Source organism: Convolutriloba macropyga, chromosome 9 (genome assembly GCF_964194025.1).
Source record: "Convolutriloba macropyga chromosome 9, txConMacr16.3, whole genome shotgun sequence".
Lineage (NCBI taxonomy): Eukaryota > Metazoa > Xenacoelomorpha > Acoela > Convolutidae > Convolutriloba > Convolutriloba macropyga.
This window is the reverse complement of record NC_134476.1, coordinates 38,922,955-38,950,904: the sequence shown is the minus strand read 5'-3', so window position 1 is coordinate 38,950,904 and position 27,950 is coordinate 38,922,955. Positions and strand designations below refer to the sequence as shown.

The window sequence follows — 27,950 nt, the reverse complement described above, 5'->3', positions numbered from 1 at the left end:
GGATCCCCCGCAATTACGATGTCAATTATTAACGAAAGAAATTAACATGCGGATCAAAATGTGAACAAAAAACAATATTTAGTGTCAGCGCATTTCCTGCGATAGACTGCTTCAGATACAAAGCAGCTCAAAAAAATTTATTGCTGAGTATTTAAACTTTTTCTGAAATTATAAAATTGAAACTATTCTGATATTAGATTAGGAATATTTTGAAGACTAGACCAAAAACTACACCAATAAATTATAATTACGAGATGAATGTTACATGCAAAATCTGGCAATTATTTTCTGAATATGAGTATTGTTTTTCTCTTGTTTTACGTTGGCATGAAAATTTGATTAGAGAACAATAATGAGAATGCATTTGGTCAAAATTAAAACGAACTAGATTTTTATGCTAACTTTGGAAACTTTGTAACACAATTTTACATGAAGTGTTTGGAAAAGAGTAAAAAATTAAATTGTTTTTCTTCTGAAACTGCAATTATAAATAATACTGTACCTCAAGATAAAACTTTTGCGAGCCTATTTTTCTCTTGCCGATGATTCAAATTCTGCTTATTGTAAGAAAAAAAGATGCACTATCTAAAAAATGAAAAAAAGTGTAGAATGCATCAAGTCAAGCTCCCTTTGAACACCAGCAGATCAGAGTTTAGTCACTACTCGCAAAAAATTATGGATTGTTGCTTTTATTGCATATAAAGGAGATATTCAAAAACCACCCGCTAAAGTTTGATGAACACCCGATATCCTAGACCACCCGAAAAATTCGAATACCAACCAAATAAAAGAGCTGAATCGCAGAAGGAGCTTATCAAAATCAAGACTTTTATAAATTCTATAACCATGGCTATATGACTTGTTATATTCGTTAGCTGAGTATTGAGTCACATGAATCACAATTGGTTACTGCTGTTTTGAATTGGGCAATTGCGGTGCAATTCCCTAACTTTCCAGCTCAAGTTAGAAACTCACTTTTGAAATTTGGTATGTGCTACGAGAAAGACTACTTTGCTTGTTGAGCTTAGAATTGAAAAGCAGTTGACTACATTGAATTACAACTGATTTATTTGAGCGCAAATATTAGAATGAATTAAATTTTAAATAAAATTAAGATTAAGAGGAAGTTTGAGAAATTAGATTTGTTTACATGAATGAACAGACAGTTTCCTGTCTGATTTGTTTACATGCATGAACAGACAGTTTCCTGTCTGGAACTTGAACAATTGATAAATACAATTCAAACAATTGATGAAAATAAATCTAAGGGAGTGAATGAAACAAACTGCTCTTGAAAATGGGAAAACTAAAACAAGAATTAAATGCGGTAATAGAAATTCTGGTCACAAATATCCAGTCCATATGACATTTCCCCCTTTGAGATAGAAGATTAAAGAAATTGTTAAAGATTATAATTAATTAAAATCAGAAAGTTAGTACATAGTCATCAATTAAATACTAATATTTTAATTGATGGTTTAAGTTTATGAGTTGTTAGATAGTTTTATTCTGAATTGTCAGAATAATTTTTAGCCTAGAGAGCGGTCAGTTCTCTGTCAATTGGAGGATTTGAATATGGGTCAATTTTTCAACGCTTGTTAGGGTTTCTTGGAAAGACAGTGCCTATAAATTTTGTATTAGATACAGGAACTTCGTTTGAATAGACGTGCGTATCTTGTATTTGTTGGATTGCAGTCTGTGTTTGCTGGCCAGAGTCTTTCCTCTTTTTCTTCAGCTGCCTTTTGCTTCGCCGGAGTGATGAGGTGTCGGAATCAGATGTATCGCTTACCTGAATCAAGCGTTTTTCTTTTCCGAGTATTGGTGTTAATTGCGGCGCGGATGAAGGTTGCGATGGTGGAGCTGCGATTGGTTCAGCCCGACTGAAATGTAGTATTTAAGTCAAATCTGGCCGATTTCAAAACGCTTCATCGTGTTTGGGGTTTCTTTTGGGAATTCTCATTTTAGAAGCTCTCGCCATATTGCTTGTCGTTGAAATGCATAGATGACCTGATGATATTACGCTCCCATTATCAGGCTATTTCCTTGATAGCTTGATCTTTTTCCTAATAAGGTCTTTTCTTGAAAGATCCTTCATATGATTTTGGATCTTTTGATCCCAAGTGTTCTTGCTAATCTTTGATGGTTTTCTATCAGCATAGTGGGCTAGTTCTGTGTCTTTTCATTCTGTAGCGATATCCGAGTTGCGTACTCGGACTTCAGGCTTTTTCGACTCCTTTATTATGACGGTGGTTGGGCTGAGCTTTGCAACTGCGCTCCCGGGGGCCAAAAAATCAAAGAGGCCATCTAAGTTCTCCTTTTGTCGATTTGCGGCATGATTTTTTTGTGCATTTTTTACTTGGATACTCCTTTCGCTCCTTTGAAATAAGTCGAGAAATACCCTCAAACCACATTAGTCTGTTTTTTGTGTCCTTCATTTTTTGTTTTTTGTTGTACCTCATGGGCATGGGCCTTTGCGGCGCAAATGACCTGCTCTATTTCAACAACCGAACACATTTCAGTATCAGCTTACGGTCGGTCTGTGAGGTAAGATCGGCCTGGTATCGTATCTTCGTCTCTTTTTGCTTGTTGTTGTACCACTGCCAAACCAAAACTGTTGAACAGGTCCCTTTTGATGATTAGTCTGTTGCTTCCTCTAGATCTGTAAGGCAAGCGTCTTCACATGTCCAATCTTTAAAGACAACCGTGGTTTTGACTTTTCCAAGAACTTTTATCGGTTCCTTGGAAAATGTTTTATGGTTTTTCTCACATTTTGAAGTGATCCATCGTGGTGAAGGAGTACTCCTCAGTAATTTGTGATGATGCTGCACACACTTCCAGAGTCGATCATTGAATTTGACATGATTTTTACGTATTGAATTTTTGCGTTTAGTGTTTCAAGTTGATGTGACGTTTCAGAGGAAATCGCAGCTACATAATCATCTGAACCACTGTCGTAGTTTGAGTCATTCACTTGATCCTATAATTGTTGATAACTTGTTATTTAGTTGAAGGACCTACTCATCACTTTTGGTGGTTGTTGCGTCAATTTGGTTGACATTCGTATGTTGGGGATGTGACGCTTGGGATTGTGGTTTCTTTGGTTTGCGGCACAAAATGCCCGAGAGTTCCACAAGTGTTACACTTCTCGCCTTTCGTTGGGCATATTTGACGGTGATTAGGACTCTAGCGTTGACCACAATTTGCGCAAATGATGGTGTACAACTAGTTTTGGTGGACAGTTGGCTGGAGATTGAGGTCTTCCCGTTGTTGTTGGTAATTCGAGGTGCGACGGCGTCCTTGAAATTTATTGACAACATTTACTGATTGGGCGTTTGTGTTGATAATTTGATCGATCTTTTGCATGTTTTGAGCTCCCATGTCCATATGAATATCAATTTCTAGTGCTTTTGTATGTGTCACTGTTTCTTTGAGAAGCTCTTTTTGGGTATCAGAGTCTATCATATTCAAGATGAAAGTATCTCGAATTAGGGTTGTTTCCTCGTCTCCCAAACTACAATTTTATCGCTGTTCAACGAGTCTCCCGTAGAAACTCTCCACGGATTTTCCGTCTTGTTATTTTGGGGAAAAGAAAACCAAACGGTCGTAAGTGATTTTTCTAGTTTTTTTGAAGCATTCACCCATCACCTGCCAAACTTCTTTCATCGACTTTTTTTGATGAGGAAATGTGGATGTTTGCTCTTGAAAATCCTGCAACCCTCTGTCCCAATAAAGAGGTAGAGTAGGGAAGTTGCTTTTTGGTCACATTGCTCCCAAGGTTTATTGCCACACAAGATGCCAATCCTCTTACATCTAATCTGCCACGTCGTTTTTAGTTATTGGTTGCGAATCTTTCTGTCGCGTTTCACTGCCTGAGTGTGATTTTCCAAAGGTTCTTTATACACATGATCGGGTGGATATGTGACGAGAGTGGGTGGTCCGTTGAGGAGAATCGCCAATTGCATCCCCTCTTTAAATTGTTTTTCTTCTGAAACTGCAGTTATAAATAACACAGTACCTCAAGACAAAATTTTTGCGCCTCTAATTTTCTCTTGCCGATTTTTCAAATTCTGCTTGTTGTAAGAAAAAAAAAGATGCACTATCTTAAAAAATTAAAAAATTGTAGAATGCGTCAAGTCAAGCTCGCTTTGAACTCCAGCTGAGCAGAATTTAGTCACTACTCGCACAAAACTATGGATTGTTGCCTTTATTGCATATAAAGGAGTTATCCAAAGACCACCCGCTAGAATTTGATGAACACCCGATATCCTTGACCACCCGAAGAATTTGATGACCAACCAAATAAGATAGCTAATTCGCGGAAGGGGCTTATTTAAGAACAAGACTTTTATAAATTCTATAACCATGGCTATAGAATTTATTATACTCGTCAGGTGAGTATTGAGTCAATTGAATCATAATTGATTACTACTGTATTGAATTGGGCAACTGCGCTGCGATTGCCTAATTTTCGAGATCAAGTTAGAAACTCACTTTTGAAAATTGGTATGCGCTACGCGAAAGACTACTTTCCTTGTTGAGCTTAGAATTGAAAAGCAGTTGACTGCATTGAATTACAACTGATTTATTTGAGCGCAAATAACAGAATGAATTAAGTTTCAAACAAAATTAAGATTAAGAGGAAGTTTAAGAAATTAGATTTGTTTACATGCATGAAGAGACAGTTTTCTGTAACGAACTTGAACAATTGATAAATGCAATTCAAACGACTGATGAAAATAAATCTGAGGGAATGAACTAAATCAATTGCCCTTGAAATTGGGGAAAGTAAAACAAGAACTAAATACGGTAATGGATATTCTAGTAACAAATAACCAGTCCGTATGACAGAACTTATAAAAAGCCTTGTTTTTGATAAGCCCCTTCTGGGATTCGGCTTTTTAATTAGATTGGTCATCAAATTCTTTTGGGCACAGGATACTCTTCTTGTGAAGCATTAATTGCTATCGAACTTGCTGCTAGGGGAAAAATGTATAGAAAGAAATCAGAAGCTTAAGAGCTTAAATTGACATGGAGTTAGGGGATCTAATCTGTTTCGGCTCCGGTGTTTAGATTCCTGAAATACTATGTAAAAAGTAGCAAGTGCGCATAGGGGCGTAAATAAAATTGATGCCCATGAAGCTGCGTGTGTGTGTCTCTGTGTGTGTGTGTGTGTGTGTGTGTGTGTGTGTGTGTGTGTGTGTGTGTGTGTGTGTGTGTGTGTGTGTGTGAGAGAGAGAGAGAGAGAGAGAGAGTGTGTGTGTGGAGAACAAGGGGCCTAATAGGGGAGTAAAGTTTGGTTTCTGTGATGCTGCTTTTTAAATTTTTTCTTTTGTTAACAGTCGTACCGGATTTGGGACATCAACAAAAGGAAGTGGCCGATTGCGTACGTCAGAGTGCAAAAGACAACGTGAGGGTTCGCAAAATCCTCATGGGCGAGGGGGGAACTGGGAAGACTTATTTTTGCTTCAACTTGACCCGAATCTGTTTGAATGAGTTGAATTTCAAGAGAGTGATCTACGCTGTGCCACAGAACAAAGAGGCACTCCGCAATTATGTTGAGTGCAAAATGCTTGAGGAGTATGGCTACAAAGACTGTAAGCACACACTAAATAAAGTTCAGGTAAATTTGCCTTAACGGAGCTAAGGTAAACCGTTTATAGCGTAAAGGTGAGGTAAATTTTTTCCGAAGTTTGCCCGAACTTACCTTAATTTTAAGTTTAAGTTAAGTTATTTTAAGGCCCCTGGCTTGGTTAAGGCAAAGTTGAGGGAAATTTTAAGGTGATGTTAAGGTAATTAATTAAAGTAATTTTAAGGCAAGTTAGAGTAAAGTTTACGTTTTTTTAAGGTAGTGAGGCCTTATTTTTTCAGATACATTTCAGTTAAAGTTAGGGTTAGTTAAGGTGAGTTAAGGAAAGGCAAATGTGAGTTAGGATGATAAGGTAAAATTGCCTTAAATTTATTTTATGTGCAACACTAGTCTAGACCTCGACTTATGAAAACACTTAGATGTCTGCTAGATGGAGCTGGTTGGGACTGTGTTCAATATTGCTATCAATTCATGGTTCAACATAACTTATAAGGTCGAGCTTAAGTCTTTTTATGTACTATTTGAGTCGAGAATGGTCTCTTTATACATATTATTTTTTGAGCTCAACATAAACGAGGCAAAAACCTGGAAGATCATTCTGAGCTTTGCTGTAATTTCTTTATACTTTTTTCCTGGAACAAAAAACAAAAATTGTGCACAAAATGCGCCAAAAACAACCTATTGAAAAACTATATTTTATTACTTTCTGCACTTTCTGTAAAGCGGTGAGTTAATTTATTCAAAAGATTGTTTGTTTGACTGTCTCATTTCTTTTTCAGTCTGCATAGCAATCAGCATTTATTAACAAACACTCAAACAGATATGTTATTCAGATTTTATTTTGCAGTAAATGGTCTTTGCGGTAAAATGAAAACAACTTTAGGCCGCAAAACGTAGACTTTTGCAAAACTAGGTGAATTTCTGGACTCTTGTTGACGGATAACGTAGCCGTAGCCATTTTTGCAATTCTAAGCATGTATTTTTAACTAAAAAATTTCAGATATCAGTTAGTTTAAGTATTGTATCTGGAATTTAGTTATCTAACGCTCGGAGAATATCAGTACTGATTCAAAACAATTTCAGAGAAATTTCAATTTTCATTGATTCAGAACGATTTCACAATAGTTTTTGTATCGATTCTGAAACCTCTGCGAATCAGAGCAAAAATTAGGTAGACGTATAAATGCTAAGAGATTTTAGGGATCCCTAATTAGTATTGCGAGAGACTAATGAAATTAATCTTCTGTTGAGTTTTTCTTCACGTAGCAATTTTGAATTTGTTTACCTCACAGTGTGTTATTTAGATAGGTTTAAACTATAATCTTAAAAACACGGAGGTAAAAAAACTGATAATTTTAAAAAGTGGTTGATGAATAATTATTTTTGCACCATAATGAGCATAAATATAATTCTCATATAGCGGCTTTGAATTATTTCTGATCTTTCATTTTTTTTCTTAATTGTTCATCAAAATTTGTCACTATTTTCATGTTGTCAAGAATGATAATGCTTTTGTCCCATGTTTTATGGTCCCATGTGATTTCTTTTTTCCCTCGAGGTTTTGACTGCCCAAAATGATTACGTTGAATTTTTTAAGTTGGGTGGTTCCGATTGTTTGAATAAATGAGAGTTGTTTCCATCGTGGCAAAAACTCATGCAATAATTTTTCCTACTCTGCTTTCTCACCATCGAATGGTAGTGAGGGCAAAAATAGCATCTGTACAAAAGTTTCAGTCACCGGTCTGTAGTGTAGAAAACAATCTTTAATACATTGGGAAAAGTTAAAATACTTTTTTGAGACAAAAATTGCTACTACATTAACATGTTCTTTCGTCGATTTTACTCTTTACATTGGAAATTAAGATTTTAATTTTGGGATTAAAATTAAATTTGTTGATAGCATCAAATTTTTACGGTTAAAGTCATATAAGTTATTTGTAACAAATTCTATGATTTTGAAGCTTATTAAGGAAACATACCGATAAAGAAAATTTCAATTTTTAGGCAAAAATTATCTCTTTGTTTTCTAAATTATTTAAAGCAATTTATCACTTTGTCTGCTCCAATTATTGCTCTGAAAAACAAATAATTATTTCTCTACAAGAGGTTGGCATGCTTAATATATATCATTTCTCGAGGAAGCGGTTTTGCTTTACAAAATGTACCGGATATTGTTTGTGTATAAATTAGTGCCACAAAAAATTAGTTACTGTAGAAGAGAATTTTCTAAAAAGTTTTATAAAATTTTCCATTCAATTTTGTGAGTATATGTTGCTTCCAAATAATCAGTGGCATGACCTCAATTTCAAAACAATTGAGCTTTTCTTCGGTTTTTTGAAATTATAGTTGAATTTTCGGTGTGTTTCTTAATGAATCAATGTTTTGTTTGCTGCAATATCAAGGAATCAGATCTAAGCAGGTACACAAAATATGCCGTCACAGTAGTTTGGATATCAATTGATTCAGATTGCGGTTTTCAAAGTTTTAAACAAAATTTAATTTGTTGTATGTGAAACCAGAAACGAGTACCAGGATACCGACAGTGGAAATAAATTAAAAGTAAATTTTCACGTCATATTTACCAAAATTTCAACCAAAATTTTATCTGTTTCGAAAACAAACAACTTTTGATAGCATGTAATCGTTTTTACTTCATGCTTTTTTAAAATATCTTTTCGAATTAAACTCCACATTTTCTTAATTTTTTAATGCTTACAATAAATCGAGTTACACAAAACCTGTAGCCAGTGAAAAACTCAGTGACTTTTTAAAATCTTGAATGTCTCTGACACTGAATTTTTCGAAATCCATGTTTAATAGATGATATTTGAAAATTTAACTTTTTAAGAAAATAAAAATGAATTGTGGGTAGCAGCAGTTGCTCTTCACTATCCAGAACTGGCCGAGTGAAGAAAAAATTTTCCGTCAAATTTTAGTCTGAAGTCTAAAAATTTTTGTAATTTTGTCGATAATAACACTATATTTATTTGCAATTGTCGGAATTTAAAATTTTGATCGTGTTTTGAGTGTCTTTGGTGCTTTTGCGGTATGTTTTTGAGCAATAATTTAGCTGGCCGTCGTAGCTGGCCTCTGCCCGTAGCTCCAAAATTAGCAACTGTAAAATTCAGTAACATTATCAAGTTTTCATTACCTTTTCTTATTTGTTGGTTTTTCCTTCAGTCGAAAGTTGATGAATTGTAAGATGGTCATGATAAGATGGACATTTTCAAATTTGGCTAGACATTATCTCATTTTGCTTATTACATTGTTCTCACCTTGTTACGTTAGAAAAGTGTCCTCAAATGAGTATAAAAAAGCGAAATGGCAACAGTACAATTCATTAGAGTACACGAGTATCTTTTTAAGATTCGAGCTGGCTTTGCTTTTGTTAACTGCTAGTTGCTATTTGCAATTTCGCGCAGCGAATGTTGATGATATCTTGAAAGTTTAATGACCACACTTTATAATTGGTGTATCCAAAAAAGCTTCACCCATTCTGTGCGTTTTTGAAGTATGATCACTAACAACCACCTAAAGATTTGATGGTTTTTCTTGTGATTTTTTTTCGTGTTTAACGAATAGCAGTCCTAAATTGACCATGCCCCAGACAAAATCCAACGGTTATCTTGTAAAACCTTGCAAGATAATCTCTTGCAAATAATGTTTTTCTTGAGAGATCTTGCAAGACTTACAAATAACGTTTATCTTGCAAAATGCAAGATCCGGACTTTTATAGTGAAAAAATTGTGCCAGATTTTGCAAAATAACGGGCTCAAAAATTTGAACAATAAATACTGTTTTAAACTTGAAGACATTCAGAAAAGTTGATTTTACTCTTCCGGCGGCAACTTGAATTTACTGATTAAATGCGTACATGGCGAAAATCGTCAATAGTCACTACTTTTGTATGCCTTTCAATCATTTTAATAAAGCGTTCTAAAGCAGAACGACACTGATTCTGATGGTAATAAATGGCAAACATACGAAAAATAGGGTCAAAAATTTTCGCCTAAAATAAACTTTCCTCGATACGGAAAGATTCATATGAACTCTACCTGTGATAATGTGTTTGAAATGCTGATTTACAGAAAAATAATTCCAAAAGTGTTTTTTTTTTCATTTAATATTGTCTACATTGAATGTGACTAACTCAAATTCAACAAAGAGGGTGATAGCTTTCAAAGAATTCCAGCTTGAGGTTTGTGTTATACTTTACAATTTTTCTCTCCTGAATTTAGTTGCTTCACTCACTGCAGTCATATTGATTTTCAAATATGGTTCGTATGCCATAAAAATAAATAACAGTAGTAAAATGAGCTGGATCATACACCTAAGGGAAAGAGAAAAAATGGAATTAATTTTCGCTTAGCGAAAAAATAACATTTTTTTAACTGATTAATTGTAAACACGGTGAAAATCGTAAATAGTCCTTTTTGTTAGCCTTCCAATCATTTTAAAAAAGTTCTATAGAAAAACTGCACTCCTGCTGATGATAATACTTAGCTAAAAAACCAAAAATGGGGTCAGTTATTGGGATCAACTGCTAGCTCTTCCTCGCATCTCTTTCCATCGCGCTCGTTCTCAGTCGCTTGTCGTCGGTTGCCTGTTTGGCCAGCTCTTTTTTGCTTGGTGGTCGTTGGCTGCTTGGTTTTGCTTGCTTGCTCGCTGTTACTTGTTTTCTCGCTCGTTTTTTTCTTTGTTTTTCCCCTCGCTCATTTCCCAGCCCATTCCACCTATTTCGATGTGTTCTTCTTTTGTTTGTGTGTTCAGCGCGTGTAACACTCGTTGTTTTCTTTCCCCCTCAATTTTTTTATTGCTTCAACCTCAAGATTTTGTCTTTGCCCCTCTCATTTGCTTGTGCTTGTTTTGTTGGTGTTCCTATTTATATGTGCTTTAACGATTTAGGGTTACTTTTTTGTTCTTTCGAGAACAGGCAAAATTTTTTATTCCAATCTTCAAAGTAGCTAAAGAGGCCCATGAAGCACCTAAGGCACGTTTATTTTGCAATGATTTATGCAATTCAGGCGGTTATCTTGTAAGACTTTGTATTATTCTTGCAAGATCTTGCACAAGAAACCATCCAATTTGGACTGTGGAAAATTATATATCGCCGCTCGGCTCTCTAAGCGAGAGCGGAGTGTAGCCTGAGTAAAAAAAATTTCAAAGCAATTCAAGGCAACTAAAATTTTTTTGAGGAATTAGGTTTGATGCGCAAGGTTACTGAAATCTGCGAGACCCTATTTCCAGAGATATTTCTAGTTATATCTGTGTATTACAACGCTGACCTTAGGGAAAAATCTACATGATTTGTTGCTGCATCTCAGTAGGATACCAAATTTATGGCCGGTGCAAGACCAAACATGGACGTGCCCGGGTCGAAGTTTTGTCAAAAAATAATGTAGGATTAGCGGTGAATAGCTGTGAAAAAAAACTTTTTTCACCGCAAAGCGCCCGCATCTTTTAGCGTTGAATGCGCTGAAAGCGGTGAATTTTTGTAAGAATTGCGTTGAATTTTGCGGTGAAAAATTTTTTTTCGCCGCATTCACCGGAATTCTTACGGAAAAGAACCTGTCGTAGAAGGGTTCGAACCTCTACCTCATGCGTTTGACCAACTTCGTAATCCACTGCGCCATGTGGCACGTACTGCAATGATATTTCCTGTGAATATAAGATAAACGTTGAAATTAGCGCGTTGAATTTTTGTAAGATTTGCGATTTTAGCGGTGAATTTTTTTTTCACCGCATCCTGCTTGTAGCGGAGAAAAATTTTCTTTCACCGCTTAAGCGCTGAAAATAAATTTTACACCGCTTAAAAGTTTTTTTTCACCGCATTCATCGCATTGAACGCAAATCTTACACTTTTACTCAAATTCACCGCAAATCTTACATCTTTTAGCGATTTTTAGCGGTGACACCTCGACCCGGGTGGGCAAAAAAAAACAAACCAAGCAAAAGCAGGTAACAGCGTGATGAACTTTGTCCAGAATATGAGTTCGGTTTCTCTGGATCTCCCATCCGCGACACAATTCCGTCTGGTCCATGCGTGTCTTGGCTCATGGACCTCATAGTGGGTAGGGTACAACATCTCAGTCCTTTATGTTAGCAGAGATAATTATTTCCTTGCCATCTTTGCGGGACATAATTTCAAGCACTTTTATTTCCTGCACCAAGTTTTGTGATTAAATGCTTTCCGACGAATTTTGTAGCAATTATTTTAAAAGTTTGTGTCTTTTTGTTTTATGCAAAATTTTCGCTTGAACGATTTGATTTTTTAGTTCAATCAATTTTTCGCTCGCTTGAACAATTTAAGTCGATTTTTCATCTTGAGAAGGGGGATAAACTGGTAAAGGCCGAGGGTAGAGAAGCTCACTTAGAGCAATACTACTACTATTCTGCAAAGCTGCTGAGGAACTCGCGACGGGGCATGTATTCATGGTTTAAAAGGTTATTTTGAACCCCCCTCCCTCGTTATGCTTTTTACTCGACCTGAGGCTAGCCTTCCTGTTAGTTACAGTCAAGCCAACATCTTGACTGTCGTTCAAGAGAAATTCCTCTGACGACAGTCGGCTATGATTTACTCTTTTTTAATATTTAGGCGACCAGTTTAAGCAGTGCACAATTTCCGAAGTTGAGGACCATTTTCCGAAATATCGAAGTGTGACAAGCAAATACGCGCTCATCGTCGACGAATGCCTCGCCTCAAGCCGGGACGAACTGTTGAAAATTCTCAAACCAGTTCACGGTCTGCTACCATTCTTCGATGTTGTGGTTATATGCATGTCCATAATGGGACAACTGGAATGCAGTCTGGAATATTTTGACCACAACACACTGGCTGGGTTCCATAGAAGGGTTCTGACTGTTGGGTACCGAAGCACGCGAAATATTGCCATGTTCAATAGCTATTTTCTCCACAAACGCACCAAGTAAGTACCAAACTGAAAACGCTATCCATGTGCTTAACCATATTCAACTTTGAGCCAGAATGTTTATCAGAACTTAAACTGATCATATTACTATTCATGTAGAAAAAATTACATAAAAAGCCGACACAACCAGTGTCATTTGGGACATGATCATAGGATAGATCAATCATAGTGCTTTTGGACTGTTTCAGAATTGTTCTAAAAAGGATCATTTCACACCATAAAGCAACAAACAATTGCAATTACACAAACTAATAGCTTATTAGAACGCTTAAAGATATGAAAAAAAATTAACGCCATGAGTTTGATTAGTTCGGCAGGAAAATTGAAATTATGGCAAAATAAATTTGAGCTCAAGACTCGTTTAGAGGAACATGAAAAGGTTGTTCTTCATTCCTTTAAAAATTATGATTATCTGTTTTTGTCATGCTTTATAAAAAAAAATGAAAATTTCTGGACATGGAATTAGATCTCAGCACATATCTTTTGAACGTGTCCTTTTACAATATATTTTTTATCAGTTCAGCAGCACATGTTTTGTGAGAGTTAAAATCTGTTCATCTTCATGCACATTCGAAGCAGACCCACTAAGATCGCCACTTTTAGGAGAATTTTGATAGTCTCCATTTTAAAAAAATCTCAATTATGGTGGCAATTGCGGTCGACATGTGTGTTCTGTTCTGCTAACGGGAAAAAAGTTTTGAAAATTTATAATTAACAACGTGCAAGTGGACAAATTAGAACAAGAGCAGTGTACTGGTTTTCTAAGAAAGTCATGAGTCTACATTGAAATTACGACGCAAATGCAGACAAATTACTTTGACTGATTTTACCCTCGTGGATGTCGTTTGCGTTCAATTGTGGATCTCAGGCTACATTCTTTGTTGCCTGAATTCCGGAAATTAAATTTTTTTCAATTTTGCGGAATGACGTTACTTTCAGAATTGGAGCCTTTTAAAAGAATTTGTTAACTGAATTCCACAAAATGTGTAAATAAATTAGTATAAGCAAAATTAACAATGAGAGTGATTAAATTCCACTATGCATTTAATTAAACTCCACAATCTCTGTTACTAAAATCAATCGTTCTTGTGTTTAGTTTTACACCTAATTCCGTTTAATTGCAATCGGAATAAAAATCGCTCAGACTGTCCGGGTTGACTTTATAATTGAAAAAGTTGTAAGATTACAAATTCCTATTATGTCTTCAATGAAAAATTGTAATCCTAGAACTTTCATACAATGAAAGTTGTAAATTATCAAATTTTTAGAGAAATCATGAACACGGCTAAAACGAAGCACAAATAATGTGTTTCAAAAAATTAGTAAGAAAAAATTTGGAAAAAGTTACTTTTCAGTTATACCATATTTATGGAAAAATTGTTGTCATAGAACTTCAAAATAAAATATTTTTTTCGCAACCTAAGAATTAGAGATCAAAATTGCCAGATGCTTCAGAAAGTTGTTGCTCTACAAAAAACTGAAATCTGCGCCTCAGGTTACCTTGTTTGCATTTTTTCACGGAAAAGTTGTATTCATAAAATTCATAGAGCAAAAACAAATTTAAGCGCCTCTTGACAGCCAAAATTAATATAATGCTTAACTTGACAACGTTTTTTCAGTGCCGATTAAACTAGTCATTCGTGGTGATGTATGCAAAATGAAATTAAAAAAAGTTGTTTTTGTATTTTTCTGAAAATCATTGTTTTAATATTGTTATCACCGGTAAAGTACGTATAAAACTTTCTATTTAGGCCCCAGAGACAAATTGTTTTGTGAAAATCAGAGGAAAGTTCTAGGATAACAAAGTTTGGTTTACCCGGGTGAATTCGAAAAAAATAAGATCTGTCTGAGTTATTTCAAAATTTCCGTCAATTGACAAAAATTTTTTATATTAAATTTAGATCTTGAAACTTCCACTAAGTTGTGAAGCTACATATTATATTTCTAGGCATGATGATCCAACGCGGAACTCAGTCACCAATTAGCTGGAATTGATTTACAGCATAATAACGGAGTTCCGGTCTACAAGGTTTGTAACCCGGATTCCAACATCCTTAAAGTAATGCAAATCCTATGTATTCACACAGCAGAATGAAATTAAATTACAAGCACGGTAAAATTTTAGATCTGTGTGTTTTTGAAACGAGATTTTTTTGATAAACAGGGGAGAGTTCATTTTTGTAAACGTTCATTTGGTTGAAAAAAGGTGCTTTGAAATGTTTCTTTTTTAAAACCTCAGCTTATAAGAAATAGAATATCTATTACGTTGAGCAAGGCCTAATTTCAATTCCAAAAACGTAAAAGCATAATTATGCATTATTAATAGCCTTCGTTCTGGCATGTCTCTGATCCTTTGTTCTCTTCCTATTTTCTGTGATTAACGGGCAAAATTTTATTACGGGCTATCATCCCCCTCAAGTCAACAATTTGCGATCCCATGTCGAAATTATCCTCCCCTCCCTGATTACCCTCAAACTGATTTAAGAGCAGGGGTGTAAATGTCTGTCGGGGTGAAATGATTTAAGATTCTGCGGGTAATAGGGTTAATGGGGAAAAGTTTTAGATTTGACCCCCCCCCAAAAAAAACTACCCCCCCCGGAAGATGTAAGATTATTGGGTAATTTTAGAGGGATAAAAGGATCTAAGCTAATGGGAGTGAAGGGGAGTGAAGGGGAACTGTTAGATTTTACCCCCAAAAAACTACCCCCAAAAGACGTAAGATTAGGGGGGTAATTTTAGTGGGATAAAATGATGTAAGATTATGGGGTGATGGAGAGCGAGGGGGAAATAGTTAGATTCCCCCCAACAAAAAACAACTACCATCAAAAAAGATTTAAGATTTGCGGAAAATTTTGCACACTAAATAAAATTAAGTAAATTTAACTTAACAAAATTAAGGTACAGCACTGTTGAGGTGAAGTTAAAGTAAACTTTACGTTAAATTTAGTCTAACTTCAGTATAGATAAAATTTTCCTTTCACTTTGTTCTGGTAAAATACATTAAACTACATTAAATTTTTTGTAAAGTTCTGAGGTTCATAATTGCGTAAATTTAGTAAAATTACCAAACAGATTGTTAATGCTTGCTTAAAAAAATAGACCCTCACCCAATACTCTTCTCCGGTCGTAAGAGTAGTTAAACTAGACAAACTCCGACGCTTAAATGGAAAGATTTTTCAAGATTCTAGCAAATGACGCTTATCTTGCAAATTCTTTACCAGATCTGGCAAAACAAAGCGTCAAAAAATCTTTCACAAAAACAGTGCACTGTAAGAGGCTGATTAACTTCAAGATCCTTGTCTTTTATAAGTTGAGCACAATGACAGAAGATTTTGGTTCATTACAAAGACTTGATATCCAGTTTACCGTCGATAACGTATTTGACCTTCTTATTTCAACAAAAAGTGATAAACGATCGTCTTTATGGTTCCTTCTATCCAAAATAAATTGAATACGTTGGTAAGCACTACAAAAGGTCCAAAACCACCTCTATTGCATACCAGTGTTTGTTATAAAATGTTTTTAACAGATTTTTTCCTCTTGAATTAGGTGATTCTATTGACTTCAGTGAAACGACGTAATTTAATTGCGACCATATGCCTATTCAACACCGACAAGTTGGACGTTTTTGAGTAGCACTAAAATTGTCTTTTTTATTAAATGTGTAAAAGGCTTTGATTTAAAAGGCTGTTAAACACTTGCTGTTTCTGAAAACATTTAGGAAAGTTGCATTGACCGCGGACACTTTTTAGAAATTTGCAATACAGACAAGATATAAAAATGCAAGTACATTACTGCATCGTCTCATCTCCTTTCGCACCCCTACTCTTGCATCTTTTCGAACCAATTAGCTCCTACTCTTGCCTCGTGTTACCTCCTCCTTTACCCCATAATCTTGCTTTGTTTTGCTCCCATTACAACCGACTCTTGGATCGTTTCACCCGCCTTTACTCCCCTACTACTACATCGTTTTACCGCCCATTACATTTGCTCTTGCATCTTCATACCACATTACCCCCTTAATCTTACGTCGTTTCAGCCCCGCCCTACCTCCCTACTCTTGCGTCGTTCTACCCCACTAACCCCCTCTACGCTTGCATCGTTTCACCTCCAACTCAACCCTACACTCTTTCATCATTTTACCTCTACCCCTCCTAAAAAAAATCTGTACCATTTTCTCCTACTCCTGCTCCATTTAACCCCGCCATTACCCACACTCTTGCATCAAATCCCCCTCTCCCATACCCCCCCCCCCTCCCAAAAAATAATGGTATATGAGTTTTGAGGGGAATTGGCAAAAAACTCCCCGAATACCACCCTAATTTTTGTCTTTTGGTTTAAAAGTGCGACACGGGATTGAATTTTTCTACTGAAAATTGAATTCGTTTGATTTTAATGCACATCAATGGGGTGAATTTTTTTGTCTGAAAACAACGGAAAGTTTTACCCACTTTTAGATTGAGTACATTTGGAAAACATGATGGAGTACATGAGAATCACATTAAAAAATTGAAACAAACGCGTTTGTTTCACAATTTGTTTTTGGAATATAAAAAATTCTATTACTTATAGCCATTTGTTAGGGACTTCAGAGGAACTGGATGTAAAAATAAGTACAAGTAGTGCGGTTCCATTTCACCAAATTTGGTAGTGTGGCTCCAATTTTCTCTTCGTTGAAGTACAATTATCACTATTCCATTTTTTTGAAATACAGCAACAAGTTTGTGCCCTCCAAACTTTTTTAAGGGTTCGTATTTTATAAGGACCTCGCAAGACCATAAACTATTTGATCCCTGAAAAAAACAGGACTTGAAATTGAATTAGAAATCAAAAATTACAATTCTTTTTGAGACAAACAGATTTTTTTTGGTCGTTGTACAGAATTGGATTGAGTGCTTGCCGTCTTCAAAAGGCGGAGCTGAGTTTTTGCTGCACCGTTTGCTGATCGGTTGATGTTTCGCCCTCTCAGGAAGTCGACTTAGAATATAACCCATCATCACCCAGGTTGAGGTCCCATCCGGAAGTGACCTCTGATCATCCGAAGTCCAACGCACACGGTGTCTTACCAGATCATAATTACTGGGTCTGGGTTTTGATTCCGGATGGGAATGGTCTGATCATAGGTCACTTCCGGATGGAAATGATCTGATCAGAGGTCGCTTCCGGATGGTAATGGTCTGATCAGGGCTCACTTTCGGTCTGAGGATGGTCTGATCAGAGGTCGCATCTGGATGGGAATAGTCTGATGAAGGGTCACTTTCAGATGGGAATGGTATTATCATAGGCCCCTTTCGAGCGCACAATAGTATGATCAGAGGTCACTTCAGTCTGGGGATAGTCTGATCAGAGGTCTGTACTGGATGGTAACCGTTTGATCATAGGCACCTTAGAGAGCTAAAATAGGTCAAATACGGTCGGAAAAAATCTACATGCATTGCTGTCTTGTTATGAGTTACAAAACAGTTTTCGGATTTCAAAATTGTTCTAGGTAAGATTTCAAATAATTTACTCTCTGCGTAAATTTTGTCACAGGAAGCATGTCTGTGGCACGAGTTGCTGTGTCATTCCTCCAAAGTTTGGTGATGATGCCAATGTGGATATCCTTTTCAAACCAACCGAAGCTTTACCTGACGCCCAAACGCCCAATGATGATCCATTAGGTGGTGAAATTGATGAATGGCAAATCAAAATGCGAAGAATTGGAGGAACCAGAGCCGTTATCCGGTTCACAGATAACCAGAAACAGTTTGAATCATTGGGCCAGGAGTTGGTGAACAAAGATTATTTTTTCCACTTGATGGAAACCAAATTGATGGATTTGAAGTTCACTGGCTGTGATAGAGAGCACGTTTTGGTTGTCTTGGAAACACAGCAAAATTTCATGACCAAAAGTCAATCTAGCAAATTTTTAGCAGCAACTACAAGAGCGCAAAAGTCGCTCACTATAATAGTAACGAAGGAGAATTTACAAAAAATGTTTACTGGTCTCCGCGACGAAGCTGAAGATGAACATGTAATGTTAAAAGCTCCAAACGGTCATGCTGACAAAATTGTAGAACATATGGACCGGTCAAACCACGGCGACTCCATTTCAGTCTTCGTCCAAAAAGAGGACACGGAGACTCTGAAAAATATTCTTAGACGGCTATACGGATCTGAGAAAGCGTACTTGATTGAAGACTGTGCTGTTAAGATATTCAACCATATGATAGGCAAACGTCGAAGTGCCAAATTTCTTAAAAAAATAGTCAAAATGTTTACGGAGGACGAATTTAACCTGAAGCAATATCTGGATACTACTAAGGTCCAGTCGTGGGTTGAAACAGCCTATGAGCGCGGGTACACTCAAACTATAGAAAAGTTCAAGCCAATGCTGGAGCAATTTGAGAACTACAAGCATGCCGAGGAGACCAATTTGATTCACCAGGCTTGCTTCAATGGTGCCAAAGAAAATATTCAGCATGCCTTGAGTTTTGCTAAAAATATCATCGGTCTCACACACGAGCAATTGAGGGATAATTGCTTCCTATATCAAAAAACTTTCTGCAGGCTTTTCTCTCTTTGTTTTTGTTACAATCTATATAATTATTTTTTGTAAACACAAACAACTCTTAGCTCTCTGATTTCTTTCCAGGAGGGGGGGGGGGGGGGTTGAGATGTTGTAACATGTTTCATTTTCGGATAGTAGCCGAAAAACTATGCATGATCGTAAAGTCTGAGAATAAAATCCTAATACTTTTAAAAATGAGATTGAATACCTAGAACTAGAATAATAGAGTTTATCGGTTCCAACGAAAAAAATGTTATTAGCAAAATACTGTCAACTCTCTCGCAAATTTTTGCTGTTTTTACAATTCAAAATCGCAATGGGTCCTGCACAATTTATTTTGTCTGTCAATCAAGGATGCAAAAATTTGCAGGCTGAGTGAATTATTTGTAAGACCTTGGAAGATAATAAGTTGTCTTGGCAAACATCTAGAAACTCATTCTAATCGAGGACCACTCTAATTGCTCACTGACAATTTGTTTTTGAAATGCCATTGTAAATCATTTGGAAAAGTTTGTATAGTTTATTTGTAAGTTAAAAAACACCAGATAATTAATCAGAAAGTAACAACATTATAGCTAACCTGCCATTTTATCCAATGCCAAAATTAAACTATTGTTAAATTTAATAGAACGAATGTTTACCCGGCTATATGAATAAATGGACAGTGGGACTTGATATGAAACTTATTCCAGCCGAACAGCGGATAGTTGAACAAAAAGATCAAAGAGCTTCGGGTACAATGGCATTCCGTAAAATGGCAATGGTCAAAACGGCATTGGGCAAAATGGCAGGTTGGGTAAATGGTACTGGGTAAAATGGCATTGGGTAAAATGGAATTGTGTAAATTGTCATGTAACGTTTTGCCCGTAGCACATGCAGTCATACATCAATCAAACATTTTTGGTAGCCTATTGCTTGAAAGGTTGTATGAGTAAAATCAATTTTCTATAAAATTCCTCCTGCTAAACTTATAACTTCATTAAACTCCACTGTTACGTTTATTCTGTGAAAATTGTATATTTTACTCCATAAACTTAGTGTTTTATTGCTTGATTATAATTTGAACTATTTTTTGCGGCTAAAAACAGCTAGATGCTGAAACTGATTGCAATGGATTCAATTGACATTTTGTGAATATTTTAAATTACTTTACAAAAAACAAGAAAATTTATAGTTTAATAAAAAATGTTGCTTGTAAATTATTGACTAAAAACATTTTTAGAATACTTCGATAGTCTTAGCCGAAGATAAGCTTTCCATTAGCCAATGACAAGCTTTTTGCAACCATTGTTTAAGAACACAATTTTGTTGCGGCACGAGAATTTTTGCCAACTTTTAAGGCGATCAAAGCAATGAAAAATGATTCTCCTTGATAGCTTAAGATAAATTCTCCGTGATGCTCAAGATAAAAAAGATTTTAGAATCAGAAAGAACTTAGTTTTGAGATTAATCAACCAATTGAATCGAATAATCAATTTTCAATTGGGATTGTAATATCTGCATCATAAGAGACTTGGTTGTGAAATGTCTTTTCATACGGCGAATGAGCTAAAGTCTGGATCATATCACATATCGTTCTGGATGGGTATTTTTCTTCCCGACTTTCGAATGGGCACATGAACGCATCCATATATTGACCAGCAAAGTCTGGGTGATAGGTGATTTCGGCGTGTCTGGGTATTTTCATATGCAAAAGTTATTTGGATGCGTAATTTTATGATACATTTTGAACAAGAACCTCAACCTCCTGCACATTAGTTTCAACAAATTTTGAAGTATTTTGCCTGAGAGGAAACATATCCCTAGACCATTAATTCTCAAAAAATTGTACATAACCTTCGGGGCAACCAGAAGAGAATCTCTGCTCACACTGACTGCCAGGTCAAACAAAGACAAAGAGTGTATCATCCTCCTAATCGACTACTTAGACTTGGACAGTAATCCTCTATCAGACGATGATCAAGAAAGCATCCGAGACACATTCCGAGTGTGTATTCTTCAGAGGAGTTACACATTCATAAGAGCCATGATTGAAAGGAACGAAGAAGTCTACTTCAAGTTATTCTGTGAAGCGTTGAATGAGTTTGAACGAACAATGGATGAGGACAGGAAGGAAATGGAGGCTAATGGAGAACATCAGTGGTGTGATTGGGTTGACAGTTTGAAACGAAAAATAGCGTAAGTGAATTCAGAACTACTCCCTTCAACCGATTTGAATAAATTTTACGAATTTATTTTTTTTAACCGGAATTGCGTTTTATAATAACGAAATAGAGTTGTTTTCAATTATCAGTTTAAGATTTTAAAAACTGTCAAAATTTTTGTTCCTTGAATTGGAGCTGCATCATGAAAATACCAAAAATCGGCGGCTAAATAATTAAAAATGCATTGCAAAATTTTCTGCACCACTGGAGGAAAAGTTATTTTTTTCCTATCCTACTTAGTGGAGTAAGAACTATGTGCTCAACTGCAATTTTTGTAAAAGCAATTTCGACCTGGTATATTTATCGTAGAGAGTTGTGAGTGAAATCATTCGAAAAAATTTCAGTTGTACATATTGAAATTAGAAAGTTTTCATTTGAACTTCACTTTTTTCCGAAAAGTTAATGAGGTTTTAAAAATTTGCAAAAATTCGATATCTGTTATCTTTTCTTTAGTCTGATCCGCTTTCAGAGACAACGACTGGTTTTCAAGAGTTTATTTTGCTGTATGTTCTTCTATAAGCTTGCATGCTTGTTAAATAATAGATTACAAAGGTGTGGTTTATACCCGCATTTACTATCAAAGTTAAGTATGGCACGATGAAACTCATGTATGATAATGAATAAAAAGGTTTGGTATTGAAAATCATGAAAAATCAAAGTTTAAGATATGACTTTTACAGCGATTATGAATATGAACTCAATCAATTTGAACTAAATAACAAGGGGAAGGATTGGGGGCTAAACGGTTACGGACCGTTTACACTCCGGCAAGCAACAACAAAACTTAGCAAATAAATATATCAGAAAAGAACAAAATAATTGACATCAGAAAATCAAATTTACTGCCTCAAAAGTTTCCGCTTAAGTGAGTTTATGCATCAATTTGACATGATTGAAGGAGTATTCATTCACCCTCCGCGGCCAACGAAGAAGAAGAATCATTGTCAGTTTCAAACACTTTGCCCAATCTCACTGCGGGACGTTGCACCATACCAGTACTGTTCTTGATGTCGAAGCTTCTTGCCACTCAATCTCTACTCACATGTGCTTTGACGGTCCGACCAATGGGCCAAATTCCTCGGGGTGTAAACTCTTTGTAGAGCCAAACAACATCGTCTTCCTTGAGCTCAGCGTTGGCTTGCTGCCATTTTGTCCGTCTGTTAAGTTCCGGTACAAATTCTTTGAGAAGACGAGACCAATAGTGGTCCAAAAGCGTCTGTGACTCCTTGAAGTCTTTAATTGAAAACCGGGTTCTGTTGTTTGCCAGAGGTTTTAGGCAGAAGTGGCCTCTTCTCATCAGGAAGTGATTCAGTGTTAATGGTTCCTGGTCGGTCAAAGTGCTCCCAACATGCGTCAGTGAGCGTGAATTAAAAATTCTTTCTGCCTCCGCTACGACTGTATGGAAGACTGAAAAGATTAGTCGGCGGCTTCCGAGGACAACAAGTAGGCTTCGTTTAGCCGACTGGATAAGTCGTTCCCAAACCCCTCCGAAGTGCGGTGCCAGAGGTGGGTTGAACGTCCACTGGATGTTCTTTTGGGCCAGCTGGAGACGTATGTAATTGTTGTCTGGTTTGTAGTTTTCATGAAAATTGAGTTTCATTGACTGGTTAGCTCCAACAAAGTTTTTCCCGTTGTCCGAAACAATCACGTCAGGGTATCCTCGTCTGGATACAAAACGTCGAATAGCCATTAGTAGACAGTCAGTAGAGAGGTCCTCACAAACTTCCATGTGTACTGCTCGTGTGACCAAGCATGTAAACATGCAGACATAATTGAGTTCTGTCTGGGTTCTGGTTTTTTCAATGTGAAAGGGACCGAACATGTCTATTCCATTATTCACAAATGGGTAGAGTTTGGAGTGCTCCGGAAAGCGAAATTTTGGTAGAAGAGTCATCTTCGGTCTGACATTGTCTGCTCGCCAGCGTCTGCAGATGAAGCAGTACTTCCCTAAAGTTCTTAGAGCTCTGCGGATTCCAACTATTATGAAAGTTGCTTGGATATGTGCACGAACATGTTCAATTCCATGATGCCCGCAGTGATGATGTGCTTTCTCAATAAGCAGTTTGGCAACTCTGCACTTGCTGTGGAGTATCACCGGATGTTTGCTCTGAAAAGGCAATCCAGATTTCTGAATTTGTCCCTCAAACCTAAGTAGTCCGTCGCTATCCAGAAAGGGTGTATATGGTAATAGTTTATCCTTCTTGTCTAGGGGTAGTCCACTTTGAAGTCGAGAAACTGTGTCCTTGAAGTGTGTGGACTGAGATATCCTAAAGAGTAAGCTCCGAGCGTTGTTTTCGTCAGACGCGAAGTCGTCCAAGTCGCAAGGTACGTCGCGTTTGATCTTCAGTACGCGCACTGCTCGAAATACTGTTCTAATTGTGCCAAGGAGTCTAGGCCAATTTGAAAATCTGTTTGGATCTACCAATGATTTTTCACTGGTCTTGACATCAACTTGAGTGCCGCATGTTTGAGCTGTTTTGTCACCAGAGAATGTCCACTCGCTCTCAGGTTTGATCAGGAAAGAAGGTTCTGTTATCCACAATTTTTGAAGATCGCATAGAGCTAGACCTCTGGTACCATGATCAGCCGGTTTCTTTTTTCCTGGTACGTGTCGCCAGTCGTCTTTGTTTGAGTTCTCAGCAATTTTGTTGAGCCTATTTGCGATGTACATCTTCTGTCGATCCTTTGATTTGATCCAGCTGAGTACTGCTGTGCTGTCGCTCCAAAATTTTTTGCTCTTCACATCTATTGTCATCTCGGTCTCACAGAAGCCTGCTAGTTCTGCTCCAAGTGTAGCTGCTTCGAGCTAGCTCCAATTTGGGAATGCTCATCTGTTTGATTGGTGCCACCTTGGACTTGCTGATGACGTAGTGGGTAGCTATTGAGCCGTCAGCGGAGACTGTCCTCAGGTACACCACTGCTGATACTGCTGAAAGTGAAGCGTCTGTGAAGGTGTGCAACTCGTGAGTTCCATCGACGTTGGGAACTAGACATCTGGGGATTTGAATTGAAGGCATATTCTGGAAGTCTTCCATCCATTGCTGAATTTCGTTGTAATGTTCCTTTGATAGTAGCTGGTCCCAATTGTGTCCTTGTTTGACAACTTTTTGCAAGATGCATCTCAGTCGAATTGCAAAAGGCGAGACTATTCCAATGTGATCAAACAAAGAAGCAGCCATTGAGAGAAGCTTTCTCTGTGTGATATTCTCTCTTTCATAGCTCAGTTTGGGTTTCGCAAGAAGAAGTTGATCGGTTTTTAGGGTTCCATGTTTGACCAAGTATCCTTTGTAACTTTAGAACTCCAATTCTGTCTTCCTGTGGAATCTTTTCCAGCACAGCAGGGTTATTGCTGAGAAACTTGGTAAGGTTGAATCCCCCTGTTTTGAGAACATGTTTCAGCTCAGTCGCTGTATTTGCTGCCTGTTCCTCTGTTGAGAATATTTGAATGAAGTCATCCATGTAGAATTTTTTTGTGATTGAGTCAAAGATTTTTGGATGTTCTTGTCTGTTATCGTTGGCGCACTTTTGCAGAACAAAAATTGCGCTGGCAGGAGAACATGTTGCTCCAAAAATGAGTCGTTGGTATTTGGATGTCATCTGATCATTGTCGTTCCACAAAAAAAGGAGAGCATCTTGGTCTTCTTCTCTGATTCAAACTTGCATGAACATAGCCTCTATGTCTGCTGTTACTGCAACCTTGTACTGACGAAACCGTAGAAGAAGTCCAAGTAGATTGCACAAAAGGTCCGGTCCCGTAAGCAGTGCATCGTTCAAAGAAACCCCTTTGTATTTTGAGGCTGCATTTGTCACTCGTCTTATCTTGTCAGGTTTTTGCTTGTTGATGACGGCATGATGCGGTAGGTACCAAATGTTCTTTGCATCCTGGTTCGTAACAGCTGCTATGTATCCCTTATCCATATCATCAAAGATAATGGTCATATATCTTTGTTTCAGTTGGTTGTCTCTCTCTAATCGCTTCTGCAGCGTGCCACTGAAACCTTGCCATGAAGTAGTTGTTGGGTAGCGTGACGTGTTCTCGCCAAGGGATTCCAATCTCATATCTTTCCCCGTTGTGATGTGTGGTCTCTGCCAAAATCTTTATGGCCTTCTGGTCTTCTTCATTTTGTCCCTTCGTAGAACCCTGACTAAAGTTGACACCTTCAAAGGTCCAAAAAAGATGTAGAAGATTTTCGTCCGGGTCGTCACTATCTTGCTTGAGATGGTTGAAAAGTGTGATGTGGTGGTTGCTGCTTCCTTTATGGTTTGGTTGAAAGTACTCTTGTGGCACAGGACCTGTCAAAGTCCATCCTAACAGTGTGTTGACTCCGTAGGGTGTTCTTGGTTTGCCGGTAGTGAAATGTCTTGGAGCAGTATCCAGAAAAGCATCTGCCCCTATGAGTATTCTAATTTTGTTGTCACGAATTTATGGGAAGTTGATTTCTGCCAAATGATCATGGTCTCTACAAAGTCTATTCAACATTTCTGCGGGGACAATCGGCATCTGGAACTGCTCAATGGAGGTTGCGTACACAGGAAGACTTGTCACCGGTTTTGAGCTGTGACGTGAACCAATTCCAATCATGATATCAGCTGTTGTCACTGTGTGCTCCCCATGTAGCGAAGCTAGAGGAAGTTCTATATCTTTGGGGACTCTAATCCGAAGAGCATCAGCAATGGTTTTGTGTGATCTGTGTATTATCACTTCCACTGTCCAAAAGTGCATAGGTCTCTAAATTGAAGTCTTTGTAGAAGAGCGTGACTGGTATTGCCTGTAGTTGAATAAAAGCTCTGACCCATGTGGGTTCCCGATTTCTGCTACAAGTGTGGTTTTGCACCCGTGGAAGTTTTGATGAATCATCATTCAGCTCGTTGCTAGTCACTGATTGAAAGTGAGTGTTACTTCTGTCATTAGTTTGCTGGGGATTGATGTGCTGCTGATTGGCAGTTTGATGCGAGTTGTTGTTTCCATAGCTTGGATTACGAGGGTTGAAACTGTTTTGATTGTATCCCCTTCTGTTGTTGGTATTTGGCGTGTTACTGGGTGTTGACAAAAGCTGAGACGTTGTATGGTTGAAGTTTCTACCGTAGTTTGACTGCACCGGGTTGTTCTTGGATTGAAATCCCCCTTTAATCGTTGCTTGGAAATCACTTCTCTGCAAAGTCTTGAAGTCGTCTCAATGGAGAGTTGAATAATGAAACCCATTGCATCTGTCTACAAGACATCGAATCTTTGATTTACAAAATCCACTCTCATGTCTCTTCAAGCAATTTACACACAATTGTGATGCCTCACCAATTGCTGACTGTCAGCTACAGACTTGCTCAGGTATTCTTTGCAGCGACCAAGGTTGTGATCCCCAGAGCATAGATGACAATTTGAGCTGGCTTGAAGAACTATGTTGGAGTGTTTCTGGCCTTGGGAAGGCCGTTCAACCCGGTCTTTCCTTTGTGGTCTTTGTGGAGAGATATCCTCTCAAGCCTCTGCATGTGTGCTTATCCAATCTGCAAAGTCAGCCAGATTTGGCTGCTCTATTCTCATGCTCCTTACATGTTGATTCCAGCGAATCGTCATTGATGTTGTCAACTTCTCCTTGGCAACTTTAACTACCGCAGAAACCTTCAGGTCCGATTCAAAATGGTGAAGTCGAAAGGTCTGTAGCAAACGTCTGAGGAAGGACGCAAAACTTACAAAGCTGCTGGGATCATCCATTCTGGTCCTAGGCTATTGTTCAAGTTGTGTGAGGTACGCACTCACAACATGCTGCGGCTTTTCAAACTTTCTGATAAGTTCCTGAAGTGCCTCCTCATAGAAGTCTCCGTTGTAAGAGTAACCACAGATGAAGTCTTCTGCTTGGTGAGTTAACAAGTTTTGCAAGTATGTCATTTTCTGAACAGTTGAAAGGGCTGGATTGTCGTGAATGGTTGACTTGAAAAAGCTGTACCATTGATGCTACATCAACGGATCGCCTGAGAAATGGTCAAGACTAATCTTTGGTAGACTGAACGCATTCATCATCACTTGATGGTTGGTCCATTCAGAACTGTGGGTCGTTGTTGGAACTGTTGCTCAGAAAACTGTTGTGGCATGAAATTGAAGTGACGGTTGGTCTCTTTGTTGGGAGCGTTAATCATTTTGTTTGTCTCTGGGAATGAGTGATCCATTTGACTACCGAGCAAATGACGTGACTGCTGCTGATCCCGCGGATAGTGATTGTCTGCAAAAGTTTGAGTGAAATTGTCAGGCATTGCGTTTAGTTGAAATCCGGTTGCTGTACCGGAATTCCAGTACACAGTGTCTGATTGTTGATCGCTAGAAATATTGAGGGTAGCAAAACCTTGATTTGGAACATTCACATCAACAATCGGGCAACTCTGAACCTATTTCGCATCTTCAATGAAGCTGCGATGCTCCTGTATCTCACTGTTCTCTTTTGGTTTCTGTTGCTGAGCATTGTATTTTTCTACCCTTGTTCTTTCTTTTTGAAGATCACGATGACTGTTTTTGAACGGTACACCATCATGGTCATCAGAACTGAACACCTCATCCCAGCTCTCAGCGTTTTCACCCTGCATTTTGCTTTGGGGTTTTACGTCTCATTCCTCTTGGTTGTTTACGTCTGCTGCCTTGCTGCGTATTTTATTGGGTTTTTCCGAGGAGGTGTCAGAAGAGATGAACTTTT

The 27,950-nt window shown here is 37.5% G+C and overlaps 1 protein-coding gene across 1 annotated transcript in view; it reads left to right on the top strand.

The window, feature by feature from the left end:
- LOC142346215 (uncharacterized) overlaps window positions 1-27,950 on the top strand; it is a 58,246-nt gene that overhangs the window by 18,103 nt on the left and 12,193 nt on the right. Inside the window, exons 4-7 of the mRNA XM_075398729.1 lie at window positions 5,340-5,594; window positions 12,183-12,513; window positions 18,049-19,065; window positions 20,843-21,244. Coding sequence (XP_075254844.1) covers window positions 5,340-5,594; window positions 12,183-12,513; window positions 18,049-19,065; window positions 20,843-21,244 — 2,005 coding nt within the window. The remainder of the gene's footprint in view (window positions 1-5,339; window positions 5,595-12,182; window positions 12,514-18,048; window positions 19,066-20,842; window positions 21,245-27,950) is intronic.